The sequence below is a fragment of the Lygodium microphyllum genome, chromosome 27, assembly GCF_053477565.2.
Source record: "Lygodium microphyllum isolate KBCC chromosome 27, Lygodium_microphyllum_v1.1.10, whole genome shotgun sequence".
Lineage (NCBI taxonomy): Eukaryota > Viridiplantae > Streptophyta > Polypodiopsida > Schizaeales > Lygodiaceae > Lygodium > Lygodium microphyllum.
In genome coordinates, this window is record NC_141161.1 from 92104816 (window position 1) to 92131126 (window position 26311).

General features: G+C 40.1%; 1 protein-coding gene across 1 annotated transcript; it reads left to right on the forward strand.

Moving 5' to 3' along the window:
* The first annotated feature begins 10574 nt into the window (after positions 1 to 10574).
* LOC148012603 (uncharacterized) lies at positions 10575 to 22700 on the forward strand. The gene is made up of 7 exons (XM_087668987.1): positions 10575 to 10660; positions 20127 to 20358; positions 20441 to 20828; positions 20912 to 20991; positions 21081 to 21768; positions 21871 to 22206; positions 22311 to 22700. The coding sequence occupies exons 2-7, from the start codon at positions 20351 to 20353 to the stop codon at positions 22698 to 22700; spliced, it is 1890 nt and encodes a 629-aa protein (XP_087525113.1). The 5' UTR covers positions 10575 to 10660; positions 20127 to 20350.
* Positions 22701 to 26311: the final 3611 nt, after the last annotated feature.

Consider the following 26311-nt stretch of genomic DNA (forward strand, 5'->3'; position numbering starts at 1 on the left):
TCAATGCTTCACCTTAGTTTTCTTTTCCATACCATGTAACTTGAAAGCCGTCTCTCACAACTTTAGGGGTCAAGGACTACATAGAAACACTTTTGTACATTGTTAATTCCAACAAAACTCCGTCCAAGTCTGCGACACGCTACGTCGCTAAGCAACAAGTGTTCATGAAGAACCGAGGATGATTTCCCAAACTTTCAAAAAGAAAACTTCAAGTTTGTTTTTTCACAATTTCAATCATAAAATTGAGGAATGAATATGTGTAATTTGATTCAAATAATCCTCCGAAAGTTTGTGTACGTGCTACCAAAATGTTTTTCGAGAGCGCTGAAAGATGTAGCTGTTGACACATTCAGCGATCGATCACCTTCAACCACAACAACCCTTGCGGGAGCCTGGAGCCTTTTTGACGTAGCAGTCAGTAACTGTATGAGTAGCTGGCCCCTGGGAGCCTTTTTGTCTAGCAGTCAATGAGTTGCAACTTGCTGGCCCCGGGGACGGAGTCAATAAAGGTTGGGCAAGGAGTTGCAACTTGCTGGCCCCGGGGAGTCGGGACCGAGTCAATAAAGGTTGGGCAAGGAGTTGCAACTTGCTGCCATGCTGGCCCCGGGGACCGAGTCACGACCAGTGACCACTCTCTTTCAATTACGGACGGCTGACGGGTTCCTCAAAATTTTATATGACAGGCATTTTTTAAAAATGCCTTTCGAATGACAGATGATAGACAATTTATGCTAGTCAAATGACAAGAAAAATATGCAAATGAAAAGTAACACGATTTTTAAAGTTCATAGGTCATAACATCAAATGAACAATCCAATTTAAATCGCATAACTATATAGCTTACTATTAATACTTCAGTAACAATATAGATATTAGATGATTGAGACTTTTAAATGAACACGATTGCATAAGTAGCAATAACATGATTCCATTTAATCATCCTAGTAGGAACAACATGAATCCATCTACTCAATGAAATCCATGGGTGAACTAACAATAACATGAATCCATAATCCATTCAATCATTCTAATGGCATTGCCCTCCTATTCTTTGCTCACATCCAAATGTCCCAAACATCTTTCCAGTCAATTTGAGAGCTATCACATGCATCAATGGATAGCAACATTAAGGCATCCAAAGTGTCAAGGCATAAGCTACACCTTGAGTTACTTTTTATTAGATTTTGCCGTGAAAATCCACGCTCGCATGAAGCTGTGCTTGCTGGGATAACCATGCTAGTCTACCATAGATGCATCATACCTGGATATAAGTCCCACCATGTCTTTGTAGTGCTGCATACTTCCCAAGCATCATGCATACCTCTATTTCGAGCAACTCGATATAACATGCCGATGAAATCCTCCCGTTCATTCATACACCTTTTAATATCAACGGTCTCACTGTCAACATTGAGTTTGTTGATAAGTCTTTCTAACCATTGTTGAGTCATTTTATCCCTCTCAATTGAATCCATAGGATATGAAGAAGGATTGAATATCTTGAATGCATTGAAGACTAGTAAATCTTCAAACCTACTAGTTAGAGCATCCAAAATGTTTTGCACATATGCTCGTTCAATAGAGATACATTCAGTTAGAGAACCTGTTTCACTAGCATCACATTCAAGTGATATATTCAAGTTCAATCCCTCATGTTCACTTTCCGAATCACTTTTAGCCTTAGATTTTTCCTTCTTTTTTGACACTTTGGGAATTGGTATGTACTTCAATACATGTGTATGTACGACACCATTTGCATCCTTATACTCCAGCTTTCCATTGCTTGTCATCTTTAGAAATTCAGTCAAATGCTTTGACCCAACACCAAACTGATTATCCTCACATATAAGATACCTTGTTTTAAATTTTTCAAAAGTCAAGTCAATAAGTGCACCAATCATAGTGACATCCATCTCTTGCCTTTGAAATTCGGAGTTTAACTTATTTAACTCTACAAGCACATCTGCCAAAAGATGTATGATAAATTGCACCATAAAAGGTGTAGCATATCCATACCACTTCTTTTCATGTCTTTTCCATTGCTCAAGGATAGCAGGCATGATCTTCACAAACATTTCCATCACTTGACCTCTAGAGAGCCATCGAACTGCATGAATTTGCAACATCTTTGCATCCATAATATCATACTCATGCATGATCTTCCATAGCTCCAAGTGGCGGTTTGTTGATCTACCTAACCATGCATACACTTTATTTGCAACTTTATCTACAAAAGAAAATACATGAGGATGTGAAATAAATCCATCCTTTGCTGCTAATGCTTGTCGGTGTGCAATACAATGTATCCCCATAATACGTGGAATTAGTGCTTGAAAGCGTGCCACAACTCCAGTCCGACGCCCTGTCATAGATGAAGCACCATCTGTTGCTATTGCAACAAGTTTAGACATATCCAAGTTGCTCTCTAGAAAGAATGCATTGATAGAATCATACATTGCTTCTGTTGTCCCATTATCCACTGGCAATAATCGCATAAATCTGCAAAATGCATGCCCTTTGCCCCCGTCACTGATATACAAAATATAAATAATCAAATGTTTCTCCTTCCTGAGTCTCGACTCACGACAAAGCCTCGGGCCCTCGAGCATGGATGATGGAATGATGGAACTTGGAAGGCTGAAGGGGGAAGTTGAAGGTTCAAGGAACTCGAGAGTCGAGAGTCGAGGGTCGACTCTTGAGAGTCGACACTCGTTCACTCTGATGAGAGTCGAGACTGGAGTCTGGGATTGCGGGCAATTTGGCAATGGCAATTTGCAAATACCTTAACTTTTAAGTATTTAAAATTAAAAATTCACAATAAGACTGAACAATATTATTTTTATAAATATATTAAATAAGTTAACTTGATTTTCATAAGTTATATCTATAGACTATAATGTATGTATATATGTATTATTGTATGTATGTATACATATGTATAATATATATACTAAGAAAAATGAAAGGTAAATTATATAATGTGACATGTCAAATAACAAGTAACTTTTAATACTATATGTCATGATGACATGTAAATTTCAAGCTTGAACATGTATTATGACAAGCTATTTTAAAAAATGCTTGTTTTGACAGGCAAAATAGCCCTTGACAGGAAAAATAGCCGTCAAATTTAGGCCTTGCTCGCATCTCTCTCTCTCTCTCTCTCTCTCTCTCTCTCTCTCTCTCTTGTGTCCGTGGGTTTTGACTGGAGTTGTATTAATAAAGTCAAACCGGTTGGCTACATCCGAGTTTCCTGTTTTTTACGATCCCAGATACTTGTACGCGCTAAAAGGAGGTTTAGTAGTACCAACAAAGAAGAAACACCTATTGATCTTCGGCCGAGTACTAAAGATATTCCTTCAGCTATGATGTATTCCTTCTAAGTATCAATCTGCAAAAGAAGTGTTTTTTAAAGCACAAAAACCCTATGTGTCCGCATATTCATTTCCAGATATTCACATAGTCCATAGAAAAGTACTTCTAATAATAGTCCATAGGACTCGAGGAAATCTATTGGCGTCACCAAACAATAACAATAGTTCTATTTCAGTCCAAATTTTCATCGAATGATTCAATGCCAGCCAAAGTCATGTTAATATAGACATGGACATATTGATTCATAGACCCATAGAAAATATTGCATCTCATCGTTTGCTTGGTTTTAATAAAATCAAAAGTTTGTATTTAAATCATATTTCCACTCGTGAAGTTCAAACTTTTGATGCCATGATTTTCTACTCATAATTTAGATCTTGATTTTTATTTTATTTAGCAAAGATTTTAGAATACTAACACCACAGATTCTGATAATTACTCTTATGTGAATCGACCCCTTATATTATCAAAGAAAGTTATGTATCACTGTACCATTTAGAAGTATTGCCATATTCAAAATGTATGCACTTGCTTAGATAGGACATAGAGGAATATAGTCTACTATAGATGTGTGCAAACAATATTTTTATTGGACTACAAGGAATCATGATATTTTAACATTTGTGTTTGAAATCATTATTTGTCAATGCATTAAATGTCATCATCGAAAATAATATGGTTTTCTTATGCCTCTATCAATATCTAATTGCCTATGAGAACAAATTTCTATGGAATTTAATACTAGTCTTTCCACAACGTTGTTAGAAGGAAATGGCCACATAAGCTACTAAGATGCACACTCTCTACCAGAAGATTCAAGAAAGAGGAGGAAGAGTGGTACAATTAATTGCACAAGAAGAGATGCTTTGAATATCAAGCACAACATAATGAAAAACCTGGATTACAATCCATGTCGAAAGCTTGGAACCCAAATCACAAATTTTTGAATGTCAAAAATCCTGGAATCCAAATCACAAATTTCGTAAGAAAATATCCTAGATATTAGCCCTCCACTTCATCCAAGCATTTCCATGGCTTAGGAGTGGTCAAACTTTGCTAAGCCCTCTACATTATCCGAGCATAATGTCACTGGGGAGTGATAAAAACTAAGCCCCTATTATTAGCTCTAATGATCAAGTCTTTTTGAAGCATCATGTAATCATTCATGAGCAAGAACCCTATATCAAAGCCTTGGTGAGTGGGATCTTGTCTTGAATTTTCTATAACTTAATTATGCTCTAACTTTCACATATGAACCCAGAATATAGTCGTCAAGGTACTCAAATCAATTGAAATAGGCCTGATATACAAGCCATCGTGGATAGAATTACAAAAATGATCTCACAATTGTCGAGTTTTACAAAACACACTATTTTAGTTGTTTTTTTTGTTTGGAAGCCCTGCAGCACTTGAACATAGACTTGAGTTTAACCTACTCATGGATATTTAGCATTGTCACTTGGTGTATCTCTTGATAGATATGCATTGTCTCTTTAATCATTATAACACTCATGATCCATTGCTTTCCATAGATCATTCTTCTTAGGTTTTGTTACATCACTCGGAGTACATGCACACACTTGGCATCTTGATTTTCTACTTGCAAAGAGTGACAACATCACACACAACTAAGCAACTTAACATCCCATGGAAAAAGAGCTATCTATGATTTTTTCATGGGTGGACACAGTTCTATAATAAGGTTAGCACACCATGATATGATTTAGAAAATTGTGGATATATTTTGTCAACTAGCTTATTTTGTTTTGTCATAAAAATACCTCATCTATCTCTCAAGCTGCTGCTAGAACTTTCATGATCACTATATTTTCTCATCACAATTTTCTAAAATTATACTTGTCGATCGTGATGGTGGTTGATCTTGTAATTATTTTTCGGTATCTTTATTTAAAATTCTAGGCTTTAAGATGGATTTCACATCAGATTTTCACCCTGAGAGTAATTGTCAAACTAAAGCAACTAATAGTACTATTATTAACCTTCCTGGATCCCACACTATGGAAAAAACCTAATAATTGGTATCAATACTTGTATGTCCTCTAGTTTACCTACAACAACATCCCACATTCTCGTATTGATAAAGCACCTTGTGAGGTAGTCTATAAAAAGAAATTGCCTATCCCTATGACCACCATTACAACTAATGTTGTAGCCAGTGTTGATACTTTGGTCACTAACCATAGAAATAGTTTAGAGGAAGTCATTGAAAAGTTTAGGCAATTGCAATTGAGGTATGCCACCCAAGCTAACAAGAAGATTTAATATGGTGGAGAATTGAGAAGAGGAGGTAAAATCCATTCAAAGGTATTCAAAAATTAATCTACTACCAAGGTATTAAAGCCCATTCTGTATTGCTCACAATATTAATATGAATGTATTTGGATTGGGCATTCCTCCGCACTCACAAATTCATAATTCTTTCCACCTTACTTTGTTCAAACCATTTATGCAAACACCTCCAATTACTCATGTTGTAGATGACCCTCCTTTGTTTGAGGAAAATACCAAAAATTTAGTCCGTGTAGTAATTTTTTACCATGAGCAAACCACTACTAGGACTAGAAATCAATATGATAGAAATCTAGTCAAGTATAGAAACCATATAGTAGAAGAATCTTAATAAATTCAAAAATCAGCATTAACTCTAACCTATGACAATCTGATCAATGCCTATAACTCACAATCACATTAAATATCCCATGGGCATAGATTTATCACATGAGGAACTATTTTGTGTAAAAATCCATAGAACCTTATTCCATAAGAAGGTGCACATTTTTTACATGAGGCAACATTAGTATGAGATTGGCCACCCTTGCATTTTTCTTTGTGTTATCAACTAGGGACAATTACTTTTAAACCCCTAGGAAATGTTATGAAATGATATTTATCACAGTATTTTACTAGAAGTCATTATGAAAATAAGATGATTTTATTTTATTTATGGTCGATTTTGCCTATTTTCCTCATGATCTGTAAGTTATCGCACGAGATGCATGTGTGATATTGGTCCCATTATGCCTGGAAGATACATAGAAGGATATTGTGCTATGGTAAGAGTATTATTAGACAGAGTTATGCTTATTTTTGGGAAGTGAAAATTATATGCTTCATAGCATGGACTTATTATTGGGAATTATACGCTACATAACATAAAAATATTACATTTTTTGTAGGCACTCATAATTGCAAGGACTTTGTCTACTCACATATGCAATTGATTTATTTTGGATGTATTTGTTACAAGGGTTAAAATATTGTTTTTGGATATAAGGCTATTTAGAATATGGTGTCTTAGATTTATTTTCCCAAAAGTAAGTCCTGAAAAAAGAGAAAAAGTAAGAACACAAAAATATATCTAATTTATTTTGAGCATAAAAGCTTAGTTCAATTTCATAAATATACACATGAGGGAGGTGCTCACTCATGCATGAGGGAAATAGTATTGAATCTTGTATAGTGTATATTTTTTCTCAAATCTCTTCTCTCTTGCAATCTATTCAAGTTCTATTTTCTTTCAATTTTTCCCTATTGTATGATGAAGACTAGCAATGAAATTTTCTTAAGAATAAGCTATCTGCTATAGACGAGGTAGCTACATGCATATTGCTTAAAAGAAAGGGGGGGAGGGAAGAAAGCATATTGAAAGACGGAAACCTCACAATCTAACAAGGAAGGTCATAAAGGAAGGATGGTTTGCGAGAGGATTAGTGTTTTGCTCTATAGTTAGATTTAATTGCAAGAGTTAGATGCATTATTAATAGCATGCCAGAGAGAGTCAGTGGAGCTTTTAACCTCAGTGTGAGGGTCTTAAAGCACTAAGAAAAAAGGGGACAATAATTGACCTCCCAATAACACATTCTGCTCTTTCTAGGTAGCAAGGTAGGCTACATGATAGCTTCCAATAGTATTGGATCTTTAGAGTTGGCAATGTGGTTGTAATTGTAATGCTTTAGTATGGACTAGAAGCTGCAAGTCAATTGGGACTATAATGTTAAAGAATGAGTGAGGGTCTTTAAGCACTAAGAAAGAAGGGATACCACATGACATCCCATCAACAAATTCAACTCTTTCCAGGTAATAAGGTAGACTAAATAACAACTTTCAATAGTAGTTGGGAGGTGGGTGGATCTTTAGAGTTGGCTGTGGATGTGATTGCGATGCTTTAGTATGGACTAGAAGCTCCAAGTCGATTGGGACTATAATGTTAAAGCAAGAGTGAGGGTCGTAAAGCACCAAGAAAGAAGGGGATAGCAAGTGACCTCTCAATAACACATTCAGGTTTTTCTAGGTAGCAACATGGTCTAGATGACAGCTTCCAATAGTAGTTGGCAGGTGGCCGGATCTTTAGAGTTGGATGTGGGTGTAATTGTGATGCTTTACTATGTACTAGAAGCTCCAAGTCAATTGGGACTAAATGTTAAAGCAATAGTAGAGTGTCTTATGTTAGTGCAACCAACTAAAATGAATTAAAGGAAGCGTGATAATTGCAATCTTCTAGTTTGAAGATAGATGCATCTTCTCAAACAAAGCTAAAGAGAGCGAAGTTTAGGATTGTAATGGGTTTTTCTCAAGGTCAAGGACTAGGGCACTGTCTCTACAAAAGATTGCCAATAAGAAAAGGCTGCCAAAGTACCATTGGCAAGATTACAAGCCACTTCTCATGAAGGGGGGCATTGCCATGAAAGTGATGAAGGAAAGACATTGAGTGAAAGAGACTATAATGTTAAAGAATGCCCCCCTCACTTTCATGTCTCTTAAAGACCCTCACTCACTTTCATGTCTCTTGGTCAATGTCTCTTGAAGGAAAGACTATAATGTTAAAGAATGAGTGAGGGGGGCATTGCCATGAAAGTGGTGATGAAAGAAGACAAGGAGCATTGTTAGAGTTAAGAAGACATTGACCAAGAGACATGATTATCAACATAATTTTTTTCTTGACATATTTTACTTCACAATGAAATTTCTTGAAAGGAAGGTTGTCTCTAATAGCTCAGGGTAAGGTACTCTTTCAAAAAATCCTTTTCCACAATTGAGTATGTAGGACAAACAATCTTAGATTCAAGAAAAAATTCTTTCAATATTACTTTTAGTTAGAGCAACTTGCAACTTTTGGAAGAAAATTCTGAACACAAGGATCAAGTTTTGTCAAGAAACCAGTGTGCTTGTCAAATCTCAACCTTGAGAGAATGGTATGCAACAAAGGGGTCCGAGATGCTTGTTTTCACAATTTTGGATTCTAACACCAGTCAAAATAACTCTTCGCTTCCCCAATTAGTGCAGCACTGCATTTTCAAGACTCAAAGACCAAACATAAAACATGAGCCTTCTTCACAACAACTTAGAACCCATAGGTTGATTGTTCACTCCATAAAAAAGTAAGATACAAGAATTCCTCTCTTCATCTCCTTTCTATCATCATCACACATCAACAATACCAAGCATGAGTTCTCCAAGCTTAATCCAAACACATAAAAATTACAACATAAGAGAATAGCTTCATGAAACCAACCTAATTTGTCCTTTAAAGCACCATTATGTACTTTGGAAGAGAAAATATATTGTTTTAATTTAGATAAGAATTGTGGTTGGTGCCCCTCCTTGTGAACTCGCCAGCCGGAGGGAGAGGACGATGATTCCTTTTAGGGGATAGAGGCAAATTGTGAAAGATAAAAGACCCGTGAATAGATTTCTGATCGGGCATCTCGTCGACTTCAACAAGCATCGAAGTGAAACAATTTCTCCTAAATTGTCGTGCGTAGGCGGAGGGACGCGGGAGTCGGGAGAGGAGCTGGCTCACTCCAACCCGGCCCCCGGGGCCAGGACTCAACTAGCCTGTCATGACGTCTAGCGAGCTGTTAAATGCACGTCAACTTTCAAGCCTTCAAATTACGGACTAGAGCTTTTCGCTCTCTCGCATGAGGCTTCAATCATTTGCGAAACCCAGGCCCGCCACCCTGCTCCCCGCTAACCACAAATTTTTAAAAAAGAAACCACCAAAAACATACCAAAAAAAAGAAAAGAGTCTAATGAGTCCATGGCGTGAGAGTCGCCGCAGTAGAATTAGTGCACTGGTCAGTCACGACTCACCACAAAGAGAGAGAGCACGTTAGAGCGAACTGTTGGGGTTGGAGCCTGGAGGGCATGGCAGCCGGATTACAGCAGGCGCACTTGGCTCGGATTCTGCGGGATCCAAATCTGCTGGAGGACATGCAGGAGAATCTGTTTCAGAATGTGCGAATTCTGGTGGTTGGGAAGTCAGGCTGCGGAAAGTCCACTCTCATCCGATTGATGATGGAGGAGGGCGCCATGACGAAGATGCACCAGGAATTACCGATCACATCTGATCGTTCTAGTTTATCCTCTAGCCTTACGGCGCCGGCATCCAGCCATGACGGCCGTGCCGGCGTGTAGGACGTGTGGAGGGAGTGGAAGCACCCGGACGTACCGATCACCTTCCACGACACCAACGGCATGGACACCCGAGGAGAATCACGCCTACACGACATCAAAGACTTCCTGGAAATGCGCCAGCGCGGTACGAAATCGACCAGCTTCGTCGAGAGAGTCCACCTCGTCTGGTACGTCGTGCAATCCACCCCGACCATCTTCATGACCTACTCGCTCTTGGTCCTCGGTGGCATTCTGCATGTCCGTTGCGAGAATGGTGTCCTGGGCGGCTGGAGTAAGCACATCGACACCCCAGTGGAGACCTTCTCTCGACAATGCGTTACCTTCTCCACATCCACCAATTACAAGGACCAATTGCTGCCCCTTGTCCGGAAGCACCAGTGCCTTTGGGACTCCGTTGCACGCACTAACAGTGAATCTGAGGTGATCAAGAACCAAATCATCGACTTCTACAAGCATCTTGTCAAAACAAGACCAGACAGCTTCTTCACTCTAATACGGACGACCGAGGAGAAGATGAACTCCACCGAGTCCCGACCTTAATTATCCAGTCGGAGTCTAACAAAAAACTGCCGAAAGCACTGTTCAAGGATCTCGTTTGGTTGTATAAGGATCTCTTATCCTACTACTATTTTACTTGTGCAGAGCTTATTAATGTGGATGAACTTCCTCTTTCGATTGCTTTTGAGAGCCATGATGTTTGAATATAATGTGCACTGATGATGATGATCAATCGTTTTGGTCATAGGATGTGGAACATAGTTCAAGTTACAACATGCCAAGACCTTCTAAGCACTCATCCCCTCCCCCAGCAAATTATCTCAACAAAACTTCATGGAAAATGCAAAATGAGGTATGTCTGTTGATCTTGATCAAGAAATTTTCTCAAGTATGATACATCATTTTCTAACATCAATAGAACGAATGATCTCTTTCTCCAAATCCATCTTACTTTTTTTTGTTAAACTATCAAGTTTGGATCTTTCAGTGCAAGTACACAAAGAAAAAAAGAATGATTAATTCTATTCATGGAGAAAAAGTTCTCACACGCACCCTTAACCTTAGGGTTTCACTATCCATTAGCCCTATGTGCCATATGTACTTAAGCTCTAGCTATAAGATTCATGATTTGTGAGTTTCACATTTAGTAAAACAAATCTATTCTCTTTGGAAATCTAGAAGTGTTTTCTCAAATCCTATAAATCACATCCTTTATTAATATGTCTCTATATATACTTCTATGAACACTAGCCCACTTGGAAGCTTACGTGCCACGAAGTAGCAAGCAAAGTTGCTATCGCACAGCAACTTCACTCGATAATCCATTTCTCATCTTTCTCTCCCCTCTTTTCCCCCTCTGTTTCTATTTTCTTCCTTCTCTCTCTCTCTTCCTTTCTTCCTCTCTCCCCAATTCCCTACATTTAACTTTTTTTCTCTTTTTATCTCTCTTTGCCCTTTATTTTAGTTTATTTTCTCTCGTCTCCTTATTCTCTCTCTCTCTCTCTCTCTCATCAAACATAAAATTCTCCCTCCCCTTTTCTTTTCCCCCCTCTCTCCTCTCTTTTCCTTCTCTCTTCCTCTTCTCTTTTTTCATTTTCTTCTCCTTCTCTCTCTCTCCCTCTCTTCATTCTCTCTTTAAATTTTTAATTTTCTCTCTTTTAAATTTTATATTTTCTCCCTCTATAATACTCTCTCTATGTTCATATTGTCTCTCTTCTTCTTGTTTTCTCTCTCTCTCTCTCTCTTCTCTTTTTTCATTCTTTTATTATCTCTCTTTGAAATTTTATCGTTTCTCTCTATAATTCTCTCTCTCTCTCTCTATATTTCCCCCCTCTTTCTCTCTCTTTTTTCTTCTTCTCTCTCTCCCTTTCCCCTCTCTCTCTACCCTTTATTTTAGTTTATTTTCTCTCATCTCCTTGTTCTCTCTCTCTCTCTCTCTCCCCTTCCCCCTCCCTCCTCTCTTTTTCTTCTCTCTCCTCTTCTCTATTTTCCTTTATTTTCTTCTTCTTCTTCTTCTCTCTCTCTCTCTCTCCCCTTTTCTTCTCTCCCCTTATCTCCCCTCTTTTCCTTCTATCTCTATCGCGCTCTCTCTCTCTCTCTCTTCTTATTCTTCTTCTCTCTCCCTTCTTCCCTCCCTCTCTCTCTCTCTCAAAGTATAGGAAAATTATCTCAAAATTTTTAAATTAAAAATTTATTTTTAAAAATATTTAATTAAAAGAAAATGAAATTTTGAGAAGGCTCTTAAAAATATTTAATTAAAAGAGGAGAAAAAGGGATGAAAGTTTAACTTAAATAGTTCTATCTAACTAAGAGAGAGAGAGAGAGAGAGAGAGAGAGAGAGAGAGAGAGAGAGAGAGAGAGCAAGGAGAGAGGGAGGAGAGATTCCTTCTATCTCGGTCTCCTCCTTTTTCTTTTTTTCCTTCTTCTCTCTCTTCATTCTCTTTAAATTTTTTCTTTTCTCTCTCTATTTTAAATTTTTTTCCTCTCTATAATTCTCTCTATCTCTCCTTTTCTTCTCTCCCCGCTTTTCTTCTCTCTCTCTCTCTCTTCTTCTTCCCCCTCTCTGTTTTTCTTCTCTTTCTCTCTTTCTTTCCTTTTTTATTCTCTCTCTTTTAAATTTGGTCTTTTCTTTCTCTATAATTCTCTCTCTCTCTCTCTCTCTCAATTTCCTCTCTGCCTTTTTTTATTTTAGTTTATTTTCTCTCATCTCCTTGTTCTCTCTCTCTCTCTCCCTGACTTTCTTCTCTCTCTTTCTCTCTCCCCTATCTCCCTACTTTTCTTCTCTCCCTCTCTCTCTCTCCCCTTTTCTTCTCCCCCCTCTCTCCTTTATTTTTCTTCTCTCTCCCTCTCCTCCTTTTTTCTTTTTTTGTTCTTGTTCTTCTCTTTCTCTCTTTATTTTTTTGTTTTCTCTCTCTCTCTCTTTTAAATTTTATCTCTCTTTTCTTCTTCTCTCTCACTCCTTTTCTTCTTTCCTTGCTTTTCTTCTCCCTCTCCTCTCTTTTCCTTCCCTCCCTCTCTCTCTCTCTCTCTCTCTCTCTCTCTCTCTCTCTCCTCTTTTTTCCTTTTCTATTCTCTCTCTCTCTCTCTCTCTCTCTCTCTCTCTCTCTTTTAAATTTGATCTTTCCTCCCTCTATAATTCTCTCTTTTTGTTTCCCTCCCCCCTCTCTCTCTCTCTTCTTTTTCCTCTTCTTTTGTCCCTTCCCCCTCTGTCTCTTTGCATTTTATCTTAGTTTATTTTTTGTTTCTCTCTCTCTCTCTCTCTCTCTCTCTCTTTCTCTCTCCTTTTCTTCTCTCCTTGCTTTCTCTCTCTCTCTCTCTCTCTCTTCTCCCCCTCTCTCCTCTCTTTTCCTTCTCTCTTCCTCTTCTTTTTTTCCTTTTCTTTCTTCTTCTTCTTCTTCTTCTCTCTCTCTCTCTCTCTCTCTCTCTCTCTTCTCTCTTTCAATTATTTTCTTTTCTCTCTTTCCCTCTCTTTTATTTTTTTTACTATCTCTCTATAATTCTCTCTCTTTTCCTTCTCTCTCTCTCTCATTTTATTCTCTCTCTCCTCTTCTTTTCACCTCTCTCTTTGCTATTTTTCTTCTCTCTCTCTCTCTCTATATATATATATATATAAAATTATCTCTTCTTCTTCTTCTTCTTCTCTTTCTCTCTCTCTCTCTCTCTTTTAAATTTTATATTTTCTCTCTCTCTATAATTCTCTCTCTCCCATCTCTCCCTCCCTCTCTCTCTCTTTCTCTCCTTCCTCTCTCTCTTTCTTCTTTTTCTTCTTCTTCTTCTCTCTCTCAAAGTATGACTTTTAAAAATGTTTAATTTAAAAGAAAAAGAAATTTTAAAAGGGGTTTTTTAAGATGAAGGTAAAAAGAAGAAAAAATAAATTAAAAAGTTTTATCTAACTAAAAAAGGGGGAGAAGCGAGAGAGAAACTTTTGATTTAAAAAGGGGTAGAAAGAGAGGTTTGTGAAAAGTTTGATTTAATTAAAAAAGGGAGAGGCATGAGAGAGAGAGAGAGAGAGAGAGCGAGAGAGAGAGAGAGCTTACATGTGGGAGAGAGGGGGATTTAAATAAGAAGGGGAGGGAGAGGAGAGAGCGTGTGCGATTAAATGTGAGAAAAATATGGTTTTAATTAAAAAGGGGAAGTTTGGGAAGGGGGTAGGTTCAAGAAGCCCTCTGGAGGTTTGAGGCTTTCTGAACTTACAACCAAAATAATATAGTAGTAAGAAAAGATAGTACATTATAGTCAAAGGATTTACTACATTATAGTTAAAGGATTTTACTAACCTTATATTATCGTGAAACCTATGGGTCAATATTGTATAATGTTTCCAAACTTCTTTCTCTTTCATTTCCTTTCTCTCACTACTACCTCTTGCATAGTGCATGGTTGTGCATTGACTTACTCTTGTCCTCTCTTTCTCAACATTAACTTGAGCTCCTCTTTACTGAGGGTTCATTGCATTCAATTGACCTCAAGTGGTGGGTAGAACTTTCTAAAAACATATACCCATTCCCTCTCTTTCCCTATCTCTACCAAGCAGCCCTATTCATTACTTGTTCTATTCTTTGAACACCCCTACCTACTTCCTCCCTCTTCGTTCCACATATAGTCTTTTGCAATTGGGTTTTGTACATTGAATCTCTACACATGCAATGTAGACATGGATAAAAGTTGGCCCAAGGTAGATCTAGGCTGTCAAGGATCTCTATAGATGTTGGCAACGAGTGTGCCACATAGTGTGGGGTATGCAATACTAGTGCTGGTGGCAGCCCCGAGCTGGATAACTACACTACTTCTGTAACGTGTCCCCTAGTATCATCCAGGACACGTCTTAGCAGTCCATCGAAAAGGATATCTAGAAAAGCTCCGCCCGGCACTCCCATGGAATGTTACGGGTTTTGCGATCTAGTTCTTCCCGCGTCTGCCACGTAGCGGAAGTATCCTGGCCGTTCCCACTTAGGATCGACCGGAATCAGGGTTTTTCTAATGGGTCATTAGCTAACAGCAACTAGCGTCAGACCCGAGCGAACTACTTTACGCAGAAACGCCAGGTCCGAAGCGGATTCACGCTGCACTTGGTTCAAGGAGAATGGAAAACGAGAGGGATGCAAAGCTCAACCTCTCTACCATAAGGCATAGTCCCATTCCGTTCTCCTAAAACAGCGTAAATCAGGTAAGACGTAACTCTAGGTCATTGTTCTCGTTATTCTTTTTGATGATGATGATCATTCCGCTGTTCTTCGAGATTTTTGAGAAAAGTTCCCAGCTAACCGGGACTACCCAACCATAGGATGGGCCCATGGCCCATCCTCCGCACTTTCCTCGGTTTGTTTTAGTTATGTAATTATCTAAGACATTAATTTGACATATAACAATCAGCTTCGTTAATTAACCCCGTTAAGCACTGCACTACAAGGGATCGGGCTCATACCCGCGCTCCTAGCCGCACAAAATGACTTGGGAAAAAAAGTGTCGGGCCCGTGTAATAGCGCGTGTATCATCGCGGCTAGAGACATGCGTGTAAAAGCGCGTGTACAGTGACAGTCAGTCGCGCGAATACACGACCCCATACACGCGTTCTGCGCAGTTTTGCTGCAAATTTACACGCGAATCTAACAGACTATCCGCGCAAATATACGCGATTTTGACAGATGACACGCGCTTATACACGCGATTACAGAGGGGAAAAAAAAATCCAGAGAGTGCTTTTGGGTGGCTGGATGCTGTTCCAGCATCCAGCCACCCAAAGGCACTCTCTGGATTTTTTTTTGGTGCATTGCACCATAAAAAAAGAGCGATTTAGATTTCAAGACACGAATCAAGACTCACTCTCTATGAATACACGATTCAATATTACTATCTAAAACTTAATACACGACTCAAGACTCACGATTCAATACATTGTCAATACATGATACATTTGTGTACAAGGGAGTCCATATGTCAAAATAGCCCATGGCTTTAATTAGGAACAAATATATACAAAGTCAAATAGGGAGCTAGGTGCAAAAAAGCCCATGGCTTCAGTTACAAAATTTTTTTGTACAACCACATCCTACAGTATTCTGAAAGCTAATCAGAGGATGATGAGGACCCTGTGCTCTCTCTATGATCAGAGGAGCTCGCATCGGTATATTCCGATGAGTGGTGCTCGCCTCCACCAGGAGCAGTGGCACGAACATCAGCAGTGGCGGCTGGATCATCAGGGGCAGGAGCATCAGCAGCTTGTGCCTGTTCAAGAAATATACCGTATGTAAGTATACATATATATGCAATTAAATAAACCGAAATCATTCATTTAGAGTTTTCAAGTACCTGTCGACCGTATGGTCTCATGGCCGCGTCAAACTGCGCATCCGTAATACGTCCCTCGTTTCTGAAGATGGCCCACGTGTCACGTCTGCTATTGCGGCGAGCATACCCAGTCTCGTGGGCTGTGGGCCTCCTCCCCATAACCCGTCGCTGTAACATAATCAAGATAGTTTGTAAGATCAAAACAATCATAGAATCAATGAATTTGGCAAACAATCAAATAAAGAGGCAAGTTACTTACGAACTCTGCCTCCCACGACTCGACGCCGCCAGATCCGAAATGCGACGATCCAATGGTCTCCATCTGGATCCGTCGTGCCTCCACATGATGCCTGCTCTTCACGCCTCCCTCTGCGCGCTTCTTTGCCTCCTTCCACTCGCGTTTGTGGGCAGTGGCAGGTTTCTCACAAGGATAGCCACCCGCAGCTACATTCACCCCATCATCGTACGCGAGTTTCTTAAGGTGAGATCTTTTATTACTTAAGATCTCCCTTATTCGCGTCCTTCCCCATACATCCGAGAATGTCGCTCGTGGGGGATTGGGGTACCGACTATGTACACTATCTAGGACCTCCCTAACTAACCGGCTATCCTGATCTTTAAATTTTACAAAACAGTTTCTATACATGTTTGAAACTACCCCCCGCATATACTCCATCACCTCTTTCCCTCTCGCATCCATGACTACCCCGCCCCTATCCGTAACATCGTAGAAAATCTCTCCCTCCACCTCTCTCGCCTCCTCCGACTCCTCACTGTCTCCTCGTACATGCCTCCCTCCATGCCCTCTCTCACCGCGTGCCCTACTACCCCCCCCACCAAAGCACCCGCCGCATCCTCCACTCCCGCTCTCCCTACTGCGGCGTCGGCTCTCATCTGTACTGCGGGAGTAGCCATGACTAGGGGTGGCTGCACGTGACTGTGGCTGTGAGGGAGCACGTGATGGTGGCCGTGAGCCCTCACGTGACGGTACAGAGGAGGGTGTGCGTGAGTGTGTCCGTGCAGGGGTGTGTCTCCTCGGTGAGCGTGTATGCGCAGGGGTACGTCTCGCCGGACTCGCAGGCGTAGACGGCAGTGGAGAGGCTTGTGTACTTGGGGGCGCGGTGTGACCTGGGAGTCTAGGAGGAGGATGGGCATGCATATACTCTGTCAGCTCCACTGGATTAGGATGGCGCCCAAAATGGTTTATCATCTCCATCATCCAAGTGGCGTATGCCCACGGATCGGAGGAAGAGCCTGGATCCATGAAGAATCTGCAAAGCGTCGAAATTCCGCCTCAATGAACCAAGCAAAACATGCATATAAAAAATAAACATATCTCCTACAATATATCTCCTACAATATATAACCTACAACATATATCTACCATTCTAGAAAATAAACATATCTCTTACAATACCAAACATCGAATTAGTAGAAGATCATAAGCCAAAAGAAGAAGTTCATTTCGAATTAGTGACGAAATTCATGAAAAACAAAAACTCTTTCCTCTATCTTGACGGACATTGTCCATCAAGGGAGAAATGACTAAACACATACACAAGGGTTCCTTCTTCTCTCTTTCCTCTATCTTGACGGATGTCGTTTGTCAAGAAATAAATAGTTAAGCACATATACAATGTGTGTGAATTTCTTCTTCTCTGTTTCCTCTATCTTAACGGACCATATCGGTCAAGAGAGAAATAGTTAAGCACATATAGAATGCATCTGAATTCCTTCCTCTCTCTTTCCTCTATCTTGACGGACATCGAATTAGTAGAAGATCATAAGCTAAAAGAAGAAGTTCATTTCGAATTAGTGACGAAATTCATGAAAAGCACCGCAATCCAAGTCCAAACTTGCAGCTAAAACTCAAGAGTAAAGAATGAACAAACATGGTGCCCAAATTTGCAGCTCAAACTCGAGAAAAAAATGAACAGACACAGCGCGTGTACCGGCCCGTGAAAAGAACCACGTGTAAAATCGCGTGTACTGTCTGTGCACACAGACCAGACACGAGTCTACACGCGCTGCTACACGCGGTACCGACGATAAAAATTTTGAAAGGGACCGACCACCGAAACGGTCAGATGTACTTATAAATTCTATCCTCTGTCGCTTTCAAGTACACATAGCACGGGTGGAAAGAAAGAAAGCGACAGATTTGCCAAAACAAACAAACGACAACCAACCTCTTTGAAAAGTCTTTGAAAAGTGAGTTCGTTGATTCTTGCTTCTCTCTCCCTTTCTGTGTTGTCTGCACCCTTTGCTTCTTTTGGGTAGTCCAAGAGGGAGAAGGCTGGTTGGAAGAGGCAGGTTCGGGGGTTTGGAAGAGCTGGAGGCAGAGGTACTGTAGCGACAAAGAAAGAAGAAGAAGAAGTGTTTTGAAAGAGGGCTTTTGAAAGAGGCATAGGATGTGTATGATTTCACTAAAAACTGATCCTACTTCTGTATTGGTTATTTTGGACATAGCATGTCATCATCCTCTTCAAGCAGTTCTGGTGAGGATGAGACAATGTGTCATCGTGATCGCGACGTGTGGCTGGCACAAAGGATCAAGTGTACGTGTAATCGATGTCAAGGGTGCATTGTACGAGCGCGTCGAATTACATTGAATCACATCTCGATGTATGGAGAATGGATTCAAACAGGTTTAGAGGTGAGAAGATGTGAATTGAAAGTATTAAAATAACTCATGGTGTGCAAATTAATGGAGCGCGTTGTAATATATATACTGTGATTGAAGCAAGATGCAGTACCACACCCTAACATGGTGCCATACGCACGGCGAGAGCATGCAAACGTCGACGAGATGATGCTGGAGCTTCGGGATCTGTTGTCGGAGATGAGTGGGAAAGGGATGACAATAGCCCTGCACCCCACGAAGTTGTGGAAGAGGAAGTGTTTGATGACATGGTGCGGAATCTTTTTAGGGATGATCGCAAAGGTGTGGACGACAATGATATGGAACAAGAGCATCTCTACAACGCTTCATCGACACCGGTTTTTGAAGGGTGCACATTCTCTATTTTACGTGCTTCACTTGAACTGCTCAATATACAAACAGTTTATGGATGGAGCAATGCAAGTCTTGACGCATTATTGAAGTAAGCATTGTAACTTGCAAATTTGAGTTAGTGGTTTTTGGTTTACAGTATAGGGTTTAGGGTTATGGGCTAATTGATGATATTGGATGCGGGCTATTATCAAACATGCTTCCAAAGGGGAATAGACTAACCACCTCAAGAGACAAAGCGAGGCGCTATGTGACATCTCTTGGAGGATTGGATTATGATCGCATACATGCATGCGTCAATGATTGCATTCTCTTTCGTGGGACGCATAAGGAGGCTCGACAGTGTCCCACTTGTGGTGAAGCAAGGTATAGAACAGATGTGAAGAGTTTTGATGTACCTCGTAAAGTCTTGCGACACTTTCCTATAATTCCTCGCATCAAACACATGTTCAAGTGCAAATCCATAGCAGAGCTCATGTCATGGCATTCCTCGCATCGATCGGATGATGGCATGTGGAGAATTCCTGCAGACACTCCTGCTTGGAAGCATATTGAAGATGAGTGGCCCAGCTTTAAAACAGAGCCCAGAAACTTGAGACTTGGCCTAGGTATGGATGGAGTGAATCCGTTTGGTTTCAAGAGCACCGCATACAGCGTGTGGCCGGTTGTGTTGGTGAATTACAACCTTCCACCATCAATGGCGATCAAGAAGGGACATCTTATGTTATCCCTTCTGATTCCAGGGAAACATAAAGTCAAGCATATGGATGTTTATCTTGAACCGTTGATTGATGAGTTGGAGGAACTATGGAGAGGTGTTGCGGTAGTGGACATTAGTAGGCCTCCCTCCTCTCGACACTTCGACTTAAAAGCAGTGTTGATGTGGACAATGCATGACTTTCCAGGATACAGCGATTGTTCTGGTAAGAATTCTAACTACCTCCCGACTCTAATACTACTAGCTATATCAATTATAACTATTGACTTTATTATTCTAACTTTTTTTTTATTTTAACAGGTTTGAGGACATCGGGTAAACATGCATGTCCTATATGTGGCCCTTCATTGGTACATGAGTATGCTGATGGTTTGTGTAAGACCATATTCGATAATCATCATCGATTTCTCCCATCAGATCACCCTAAATATGCTCCTAGTAAGAGGAACATTCATCCACAGACACTTCGTGCAAAAGATTGGAAGCGTATTTGGGAGTCTTCAAATGTTCTTCCTCTAGATGGCATGAACAGGTACATCTCCATTGTTTTCAATCTTGTTTTGTGTAGTCTCTAAAGTTGGAATAAAGATGACAGTCTGCAATCCCTTGTGTAGGTACTCCATTTTTTTCCGGCTACCATATTGGACCCATCTCAAGATCAACCATCTTCTTGATCCCATGCACATCTTCAAGAATGTGGGATCTAGTATTTGGGAACATGTTATTGGTAAAAGAGACAATGTTAGCGTACGGGAGGACTTGCAGGTCGCAGGACGTATGCGTCAAGCTTGGCCACGAGAGGAGGGTGGGCACGTTCGTCTTCCGCCTGCTCCCTGGATTATATCAAAGAAGGAGGAGAAGCAGGTAAAGCAAGCCATCACCACTTTGCGTACTCCCACTGGATGCATGAGATCGTTGAAGGGAGCGTTTACAACCACTAAGAAAAGAGGGGTTGAGCAACTACATGGGTTGAAGTCCCACGATTGGCACAAGATGCTCCAAGTAAGTGTTTTCCAATTATTGTAGGTTGAAATTAAATTTTGTAATGCCCTAACCCAAATATACATGTGCTCTTATGTGCGCAGTTCATACTACCTACTAGCATCGACCATTGTGCAGACAGGAGTTTGAAAAGATGTATTTATAAGATGGGCGAGCTTGTGAGGTATGTAAATCCCATGTAAGATCACCCTTCATTATACCTTGCAAAATGAATGTGCATGAGGTATAACGTACTGTGCATTTATTTTTCAGATATGTTAGTTCCAAAGCAATTGATCTAGCCACATTGGATGATGCGCGTGTTATGGCAGTGGAGGTGGTTTGTATGGTAGAGGAGACTTTTCCGCAAACCATTCTCACAAGTCAACTACATCTCATTGTGCATTTAGTGGATGAAATTGCTTTATATGGCACTGTGCATGCCCGTTGGATGTTCTTCCTAGAGCGCTTCATGAAGACCTTAAAAGACTTTGTGAGGCAAAGTGCAAGGCCCGAAGGAAGCATGGCTGAGGGTTGGTTGATACAAGAGTCTCTTGTATATATATCAGAATTTCTTGATCAGGTGGATAGCTCTTTGCCGCGACTATGGAGCAATGAAGAGGACTTGAGGATGACGTCTATTGTGCCTCAAGGAAAAGGACAGAGCAAAGTAATTGAGAGAACATTGATTGATGATCTTAATTTCACTTGCATCCTTAATAGTGATGTGATGAGTAGATGGGTTACAAGATACGAGGATGCAAAGACAAAAAGGCAAGCAGACAGAGCTCTCTTTCGGAGGCAACATGGCTCTCGTAAGGCGTACCCTAAGCATCTAGCAACACTTCCGAATGATATTCATGTTGATTGGTTGCATGAGGAAATGGAGAGAGCAGAGAGAGATGAGGGGCTGCATATCACGGCGGAAGAATGGGAGTATGCACGAGGATGCATGTTAAAGGTACATAGAACAAATGTAAATTTGCATTCTTTGTAAGTGATTGGCTTTTCATATTTATTCACATTAATTGCTTACATAGATATTGCTTATATTTTGGTCTAGTGCACTATGTTCAATGCTATAGGGTGTGAAGGCAAGCATTTTCGAACACAAAGAATAGATGAAAAGAGGAATACACAAGATTGCGGTGTCATTAGTAGCTTTGAGGGAGCCAATGGAAAAATGGATGATTATTGTGGCACAATCCAAGACATATACAGACTTGACTTTCGCCGCTTCTTTGTGTATGTTTTGGATGTCAAATGGCAAATGAACGTGGTGGAAAAAGGGCCTAACGCAACGATAAAATGCCATGCAAGTGGCTACGTAACTATTGACTCTACAAAGTTTTGGCAAACAAAGAAAGATAGGCTCGTATTGCCACAACAATGTGAGCAGGTATGCATTTTTTTACAAATGTGTTTCATGTACATATATATCTAAGCTCGCGCACCCCTTGACTTTTGATATGCTAATTAATTAATGAATTATGTGTATTTGAGCAAGTTATCTATCTGCCAATGGTGCATGACAGTAAATGGTGGTATGTCATCCCTATTGCACCACGTTCCAAAGTAATGTATAATACATTCACTGATATGGAGCATATGGAGGATGTGGCAAGCCGCAAAGAAGATGATGTCGAACATGCCAATGTAGATGATCATGATAATGAGGATGAGCGTGCCATTTCTCATGATCATGAGGATGACCCTTCCATTGAGGATGATGGTGATGATGATGAGAATGATCAAGGCATCGGTACCATTATCAATGGGCAAAATAGCGATAGTAGAATAAATTTAATCGTAGCCTTACAAATTGATCAAATGGATATTGATGTTGATCGTTTGGCAAGGATGGATCTTATTGAAGATGAGATCGAACCCTAACCAATCCATCACTGTATTGTTCCAAATTCATGACATTTCTATTGTATACTTTGTCTTTCAATAACCATATGAATATATATTTTTCAATATATTACGTTGTTGTAAGTGCATGTAGTGGGATTTCGTAATGGTTTGTAAACACTGCAATGCACAATGACATTTTTAAAACTTAATGGTTTTCTGTTTTGAAAAGAAATGGATTTCTGTAGTTAGGCTCTGTGTCGCGTGTAACAGAGCGTGTATTATGACAGACTTAACGCGAAAATACACGCGCCCTCACATGCAATTATACACGCGCCTGATACTGCTGTAACTATACACGACCATACACGCGCTCGTAACTTGGCGCATATACACGCGCTGTTACATGCATGTATACACGCGCCCGATATTGCTATAAGTATAAACGACCATACACGCGCCCGTAACTTTTCGCGTGTAATGGACGCGTGTATGGCGGCATTGTGTTGTAGTGCTGGTTCCTTCACGTAATCTTATCACGTGACATAGAAAAACAATATCAAGCAAGTTCTTTCTTTACATTTCATCATTTTATCTTTGAAACACAAGGAGTTCCGCCCGTAGGCTTGTCCATAATCCGCCCGAAGGCTATCCAGTAATCCTCAGGGATCACTATTCCAAGCTTCCGCCCGTCAACTAGTATGCGGGCCTCGAGATCCAATCCCGAGTCATGTTAGCCTCTTGTGCAGGACCCGGAAGGTGAGGGATTTACGACCAGAGCCCCCCCTGGTACCCAAGCGTCCTCCTACTCCAAGTAGAGCTTAACGGAGAGACCTCTCGCGGCGGGTTCGGTCCACGTTCCCGACGCGGTCAATAACCCCCTTGGTTAGGGTCACGCAGGCAGTCGGGGGTAACTGAAGCTGCCTCTCCCTTCAGGCCTTTTAACCTGAAGTATAGGTACTCATTTAATTTGTAATTCATAATTCAAATAGAGCCCTAAAATCTCTAGCAAGCACAAACATTTCCATTAATCAATCTGTAAACGCCCCGAACAACGTAGTATGCTTAACAATTATGATATTCGCTTGTTTTCGAGACTTAATATAAAAGAGAATGAACACTTAAAGCTGAAAGTGAAAATTACTCACAAAATTACAGCCATGAAAATGTAAAAGTAATGGAGACAAGATTGAGGGTTGAAGATGGGCAACCCCCCCCGAAGGAATGTATTTCTGCTCAACCCAAGTCCCTTAGGGAAGAGCTCAGTTACAATCAACCTGAGAGTGAGAAGAAGTAATTCTCACTCTCACAAGATCATGCAAAGATGTACAAACACACATGCATTATCTATTATGCAATGATAAGAACTGATTTCTTTACAATATGAGAGAAGAAAAAGGGAAATTCAGTCTTTCTCCATCGGTGATCAGCAGTACATGGATAGGGCTTACTTCTTGTAGCTAAAATGGAAGAAAGAGCTCGAGAAGGAGGTGCTGTAATGAATTTACAGGCTTGCTGTCTTGTAAAAAAAAACAGTGATAGAAGAGGGAATATGGAGGAATTTGATAATGGAGAAGTGGGGGATGATGATGGGGATGGATGGGGCCAGTTTCTGGCTATCTATGGGTGTTGTTCATGAGTTTACAGCAAAGAAAAATAATGATCAATGAAGAAAAACGAGCTCTTATTTATAGGAGAGGGGAGAGCTAGTACAAAAGGGGAAAGTGGAGTAGCACAAGACAAGTGTCCAGCCACATGTCATGAGATGTGACAAGTGGTGGGACACTTGGAAACTTGTGTGACAAGTGTCTTGACACTTGTCTCTTCTCTATGGCCTTCCTTTTTGGGTTGAATACTGTCAAGAATAGAAACAACCAAATTTAGTAAGCACAGTCAGAGTACAGAACTTACTATTTTTAGAATGACATCCCTATTTTTTAGGACTAGCATTTTTAGACTAATTCGAGGCTCCTAAAATTTAGGGACCTCCTAAAATTTAGGGATCTCCTAAAATTTAGGGACCCCCCCAATATGGGTATCATATGAAAGCTTTTTCCGTGTACATCGCAAAAATGGTATTCGAATCTTCATGTGACTTTCCTATGCAAAGAAATGTGCATTTCAAGCTTTCAGCCCACACATGCACATTATACAAGCATTTCATGATCATGCCATCTTGTTGATTGTAACTGTCTGTTCTGGTGGATCTAGCCCACACTTCAAGGCATCAATCCTTTCTGTGTGCGAGTCTAACCCTGATATGCGTGAGTTCTAGTCACAGGCGCCCAATCGGGTCATATAGGTGGAAGTGTGAACTATCTTTTCTCTAACCCACCGCGTGGGTCCACCATAACCTGTGACCACTCATCAGTGGCCAGCTCCAATGCACTTTTCTTTATATCTAATTAGTGCAAAGGAAATAAATTTAATAAATCATTATATAGACAAATTAATGAAAAAGGATACAAATTCTGTTTCGATAGAGTTGTGACAGCTCTCTGGCTTTTATTCAGCTGTCCTCAGCTGAAAAGCTTCTTGATATTGCTGTAGAATATTTGGGTAATCCTTCATGAATTTTTCATCTACCCACTGTGCATCTGTTGTGGGTAGATTCTTGAATTTTAGCAAGAATTTTCGTGTCACAAGGCCACTTCTCGTGGTTCGATCCTTGAGAAACAGAATCTTTTCAGGTTCCAAGAGTTGCTCTGTTTCTTCAACTTCTGGGGGATCTTCAGTAATAGGTTCCTTTGGTTCTGGTCCTATGTAAGGTTTTAGCAAACTTACATGAAAAGCATTGTGTATTTTCCAATGAGTAGGAAGCTCAAGTCGATAAGAAACTTCATTTATTTTCTCAATCACTTTGAAGGGTCCAAAGTATCTACTGGAGAGCTTTGGAAAAGATGAATTTTGACCAGAACCTTGTTTGAGCCTGCTTTTATCAAACTTTAGCAAGACATATTGACATTTTTCAAAAGCCAAAGGTCTTCTTCGTTTATCTGCTTGCTTCTTTTGTCGCTCTTGGGCAACTTTGATAGTGGCTCGAACTTGATCCATTGTTGTTTTTAAATCTGAAGCAAACTCATCAGCAGCAAAAATCTTATCTTTAGTGCGAATAATTGGAGGAGGAATCACTTTACCCTGTACTATTTCATTTGGAGCTTTCCCTATGGATGAGTGCACTGTATTGTTGTAAGCAAACTCCAATAATGGAAGATATTTCTCCCATTGTGACTTATGTTCACTAACATAAGCTTTCAACATATCCAAAAGAGTGAGATTCATCACCTCTGTTTGGCCGTCTGTTTGAGGATGAAAAGCTGAGGAGAACTTTAAAGTGGTTCCCAAATTCTCAAATAAAGCACGCCAAAAGTTACTTGTGAATTTGGAGTCTCTATCTGAAATGATCTCAGAAGGCATACCATGTAATCTGAAGATATGTTGAATGAAAAGTCTTGCAGCTTGTGCGGATTTCAATGTTTTATGACATGGAATAAAATGTGATTGTTTGCTGAATCTATCAATTATGACCCAAATCATATCATGACCTTGAGGTGTTCTTGGAATACCTGAGATGAAATCCATTGTGATAGATTCCCATGGATCTTTGGGCACTGGAAGAGGTTGCAACAATCCTGGAATCTTCTGCCTAT

Bases quoted from the DNA above. Each gene is read 5' to 3' on its own strand.
- LOC148012603 (XM_087668987.1), top strand. The intron at 20,992-21,080 runs GTATGTAAATCC...TTTATTTTTCAG, and splicing joins AAGATGGGCGAGCTTGTGAG to ATATGTTAGTTCCAAAGCAA. The intron at 21,769-21,870 runs GTACATAGAACA...ATTTTGGTCTAG, and splicing joins CACGAGGATGCATGTTAAAG to TGCACTATGTTCAATGCTAT.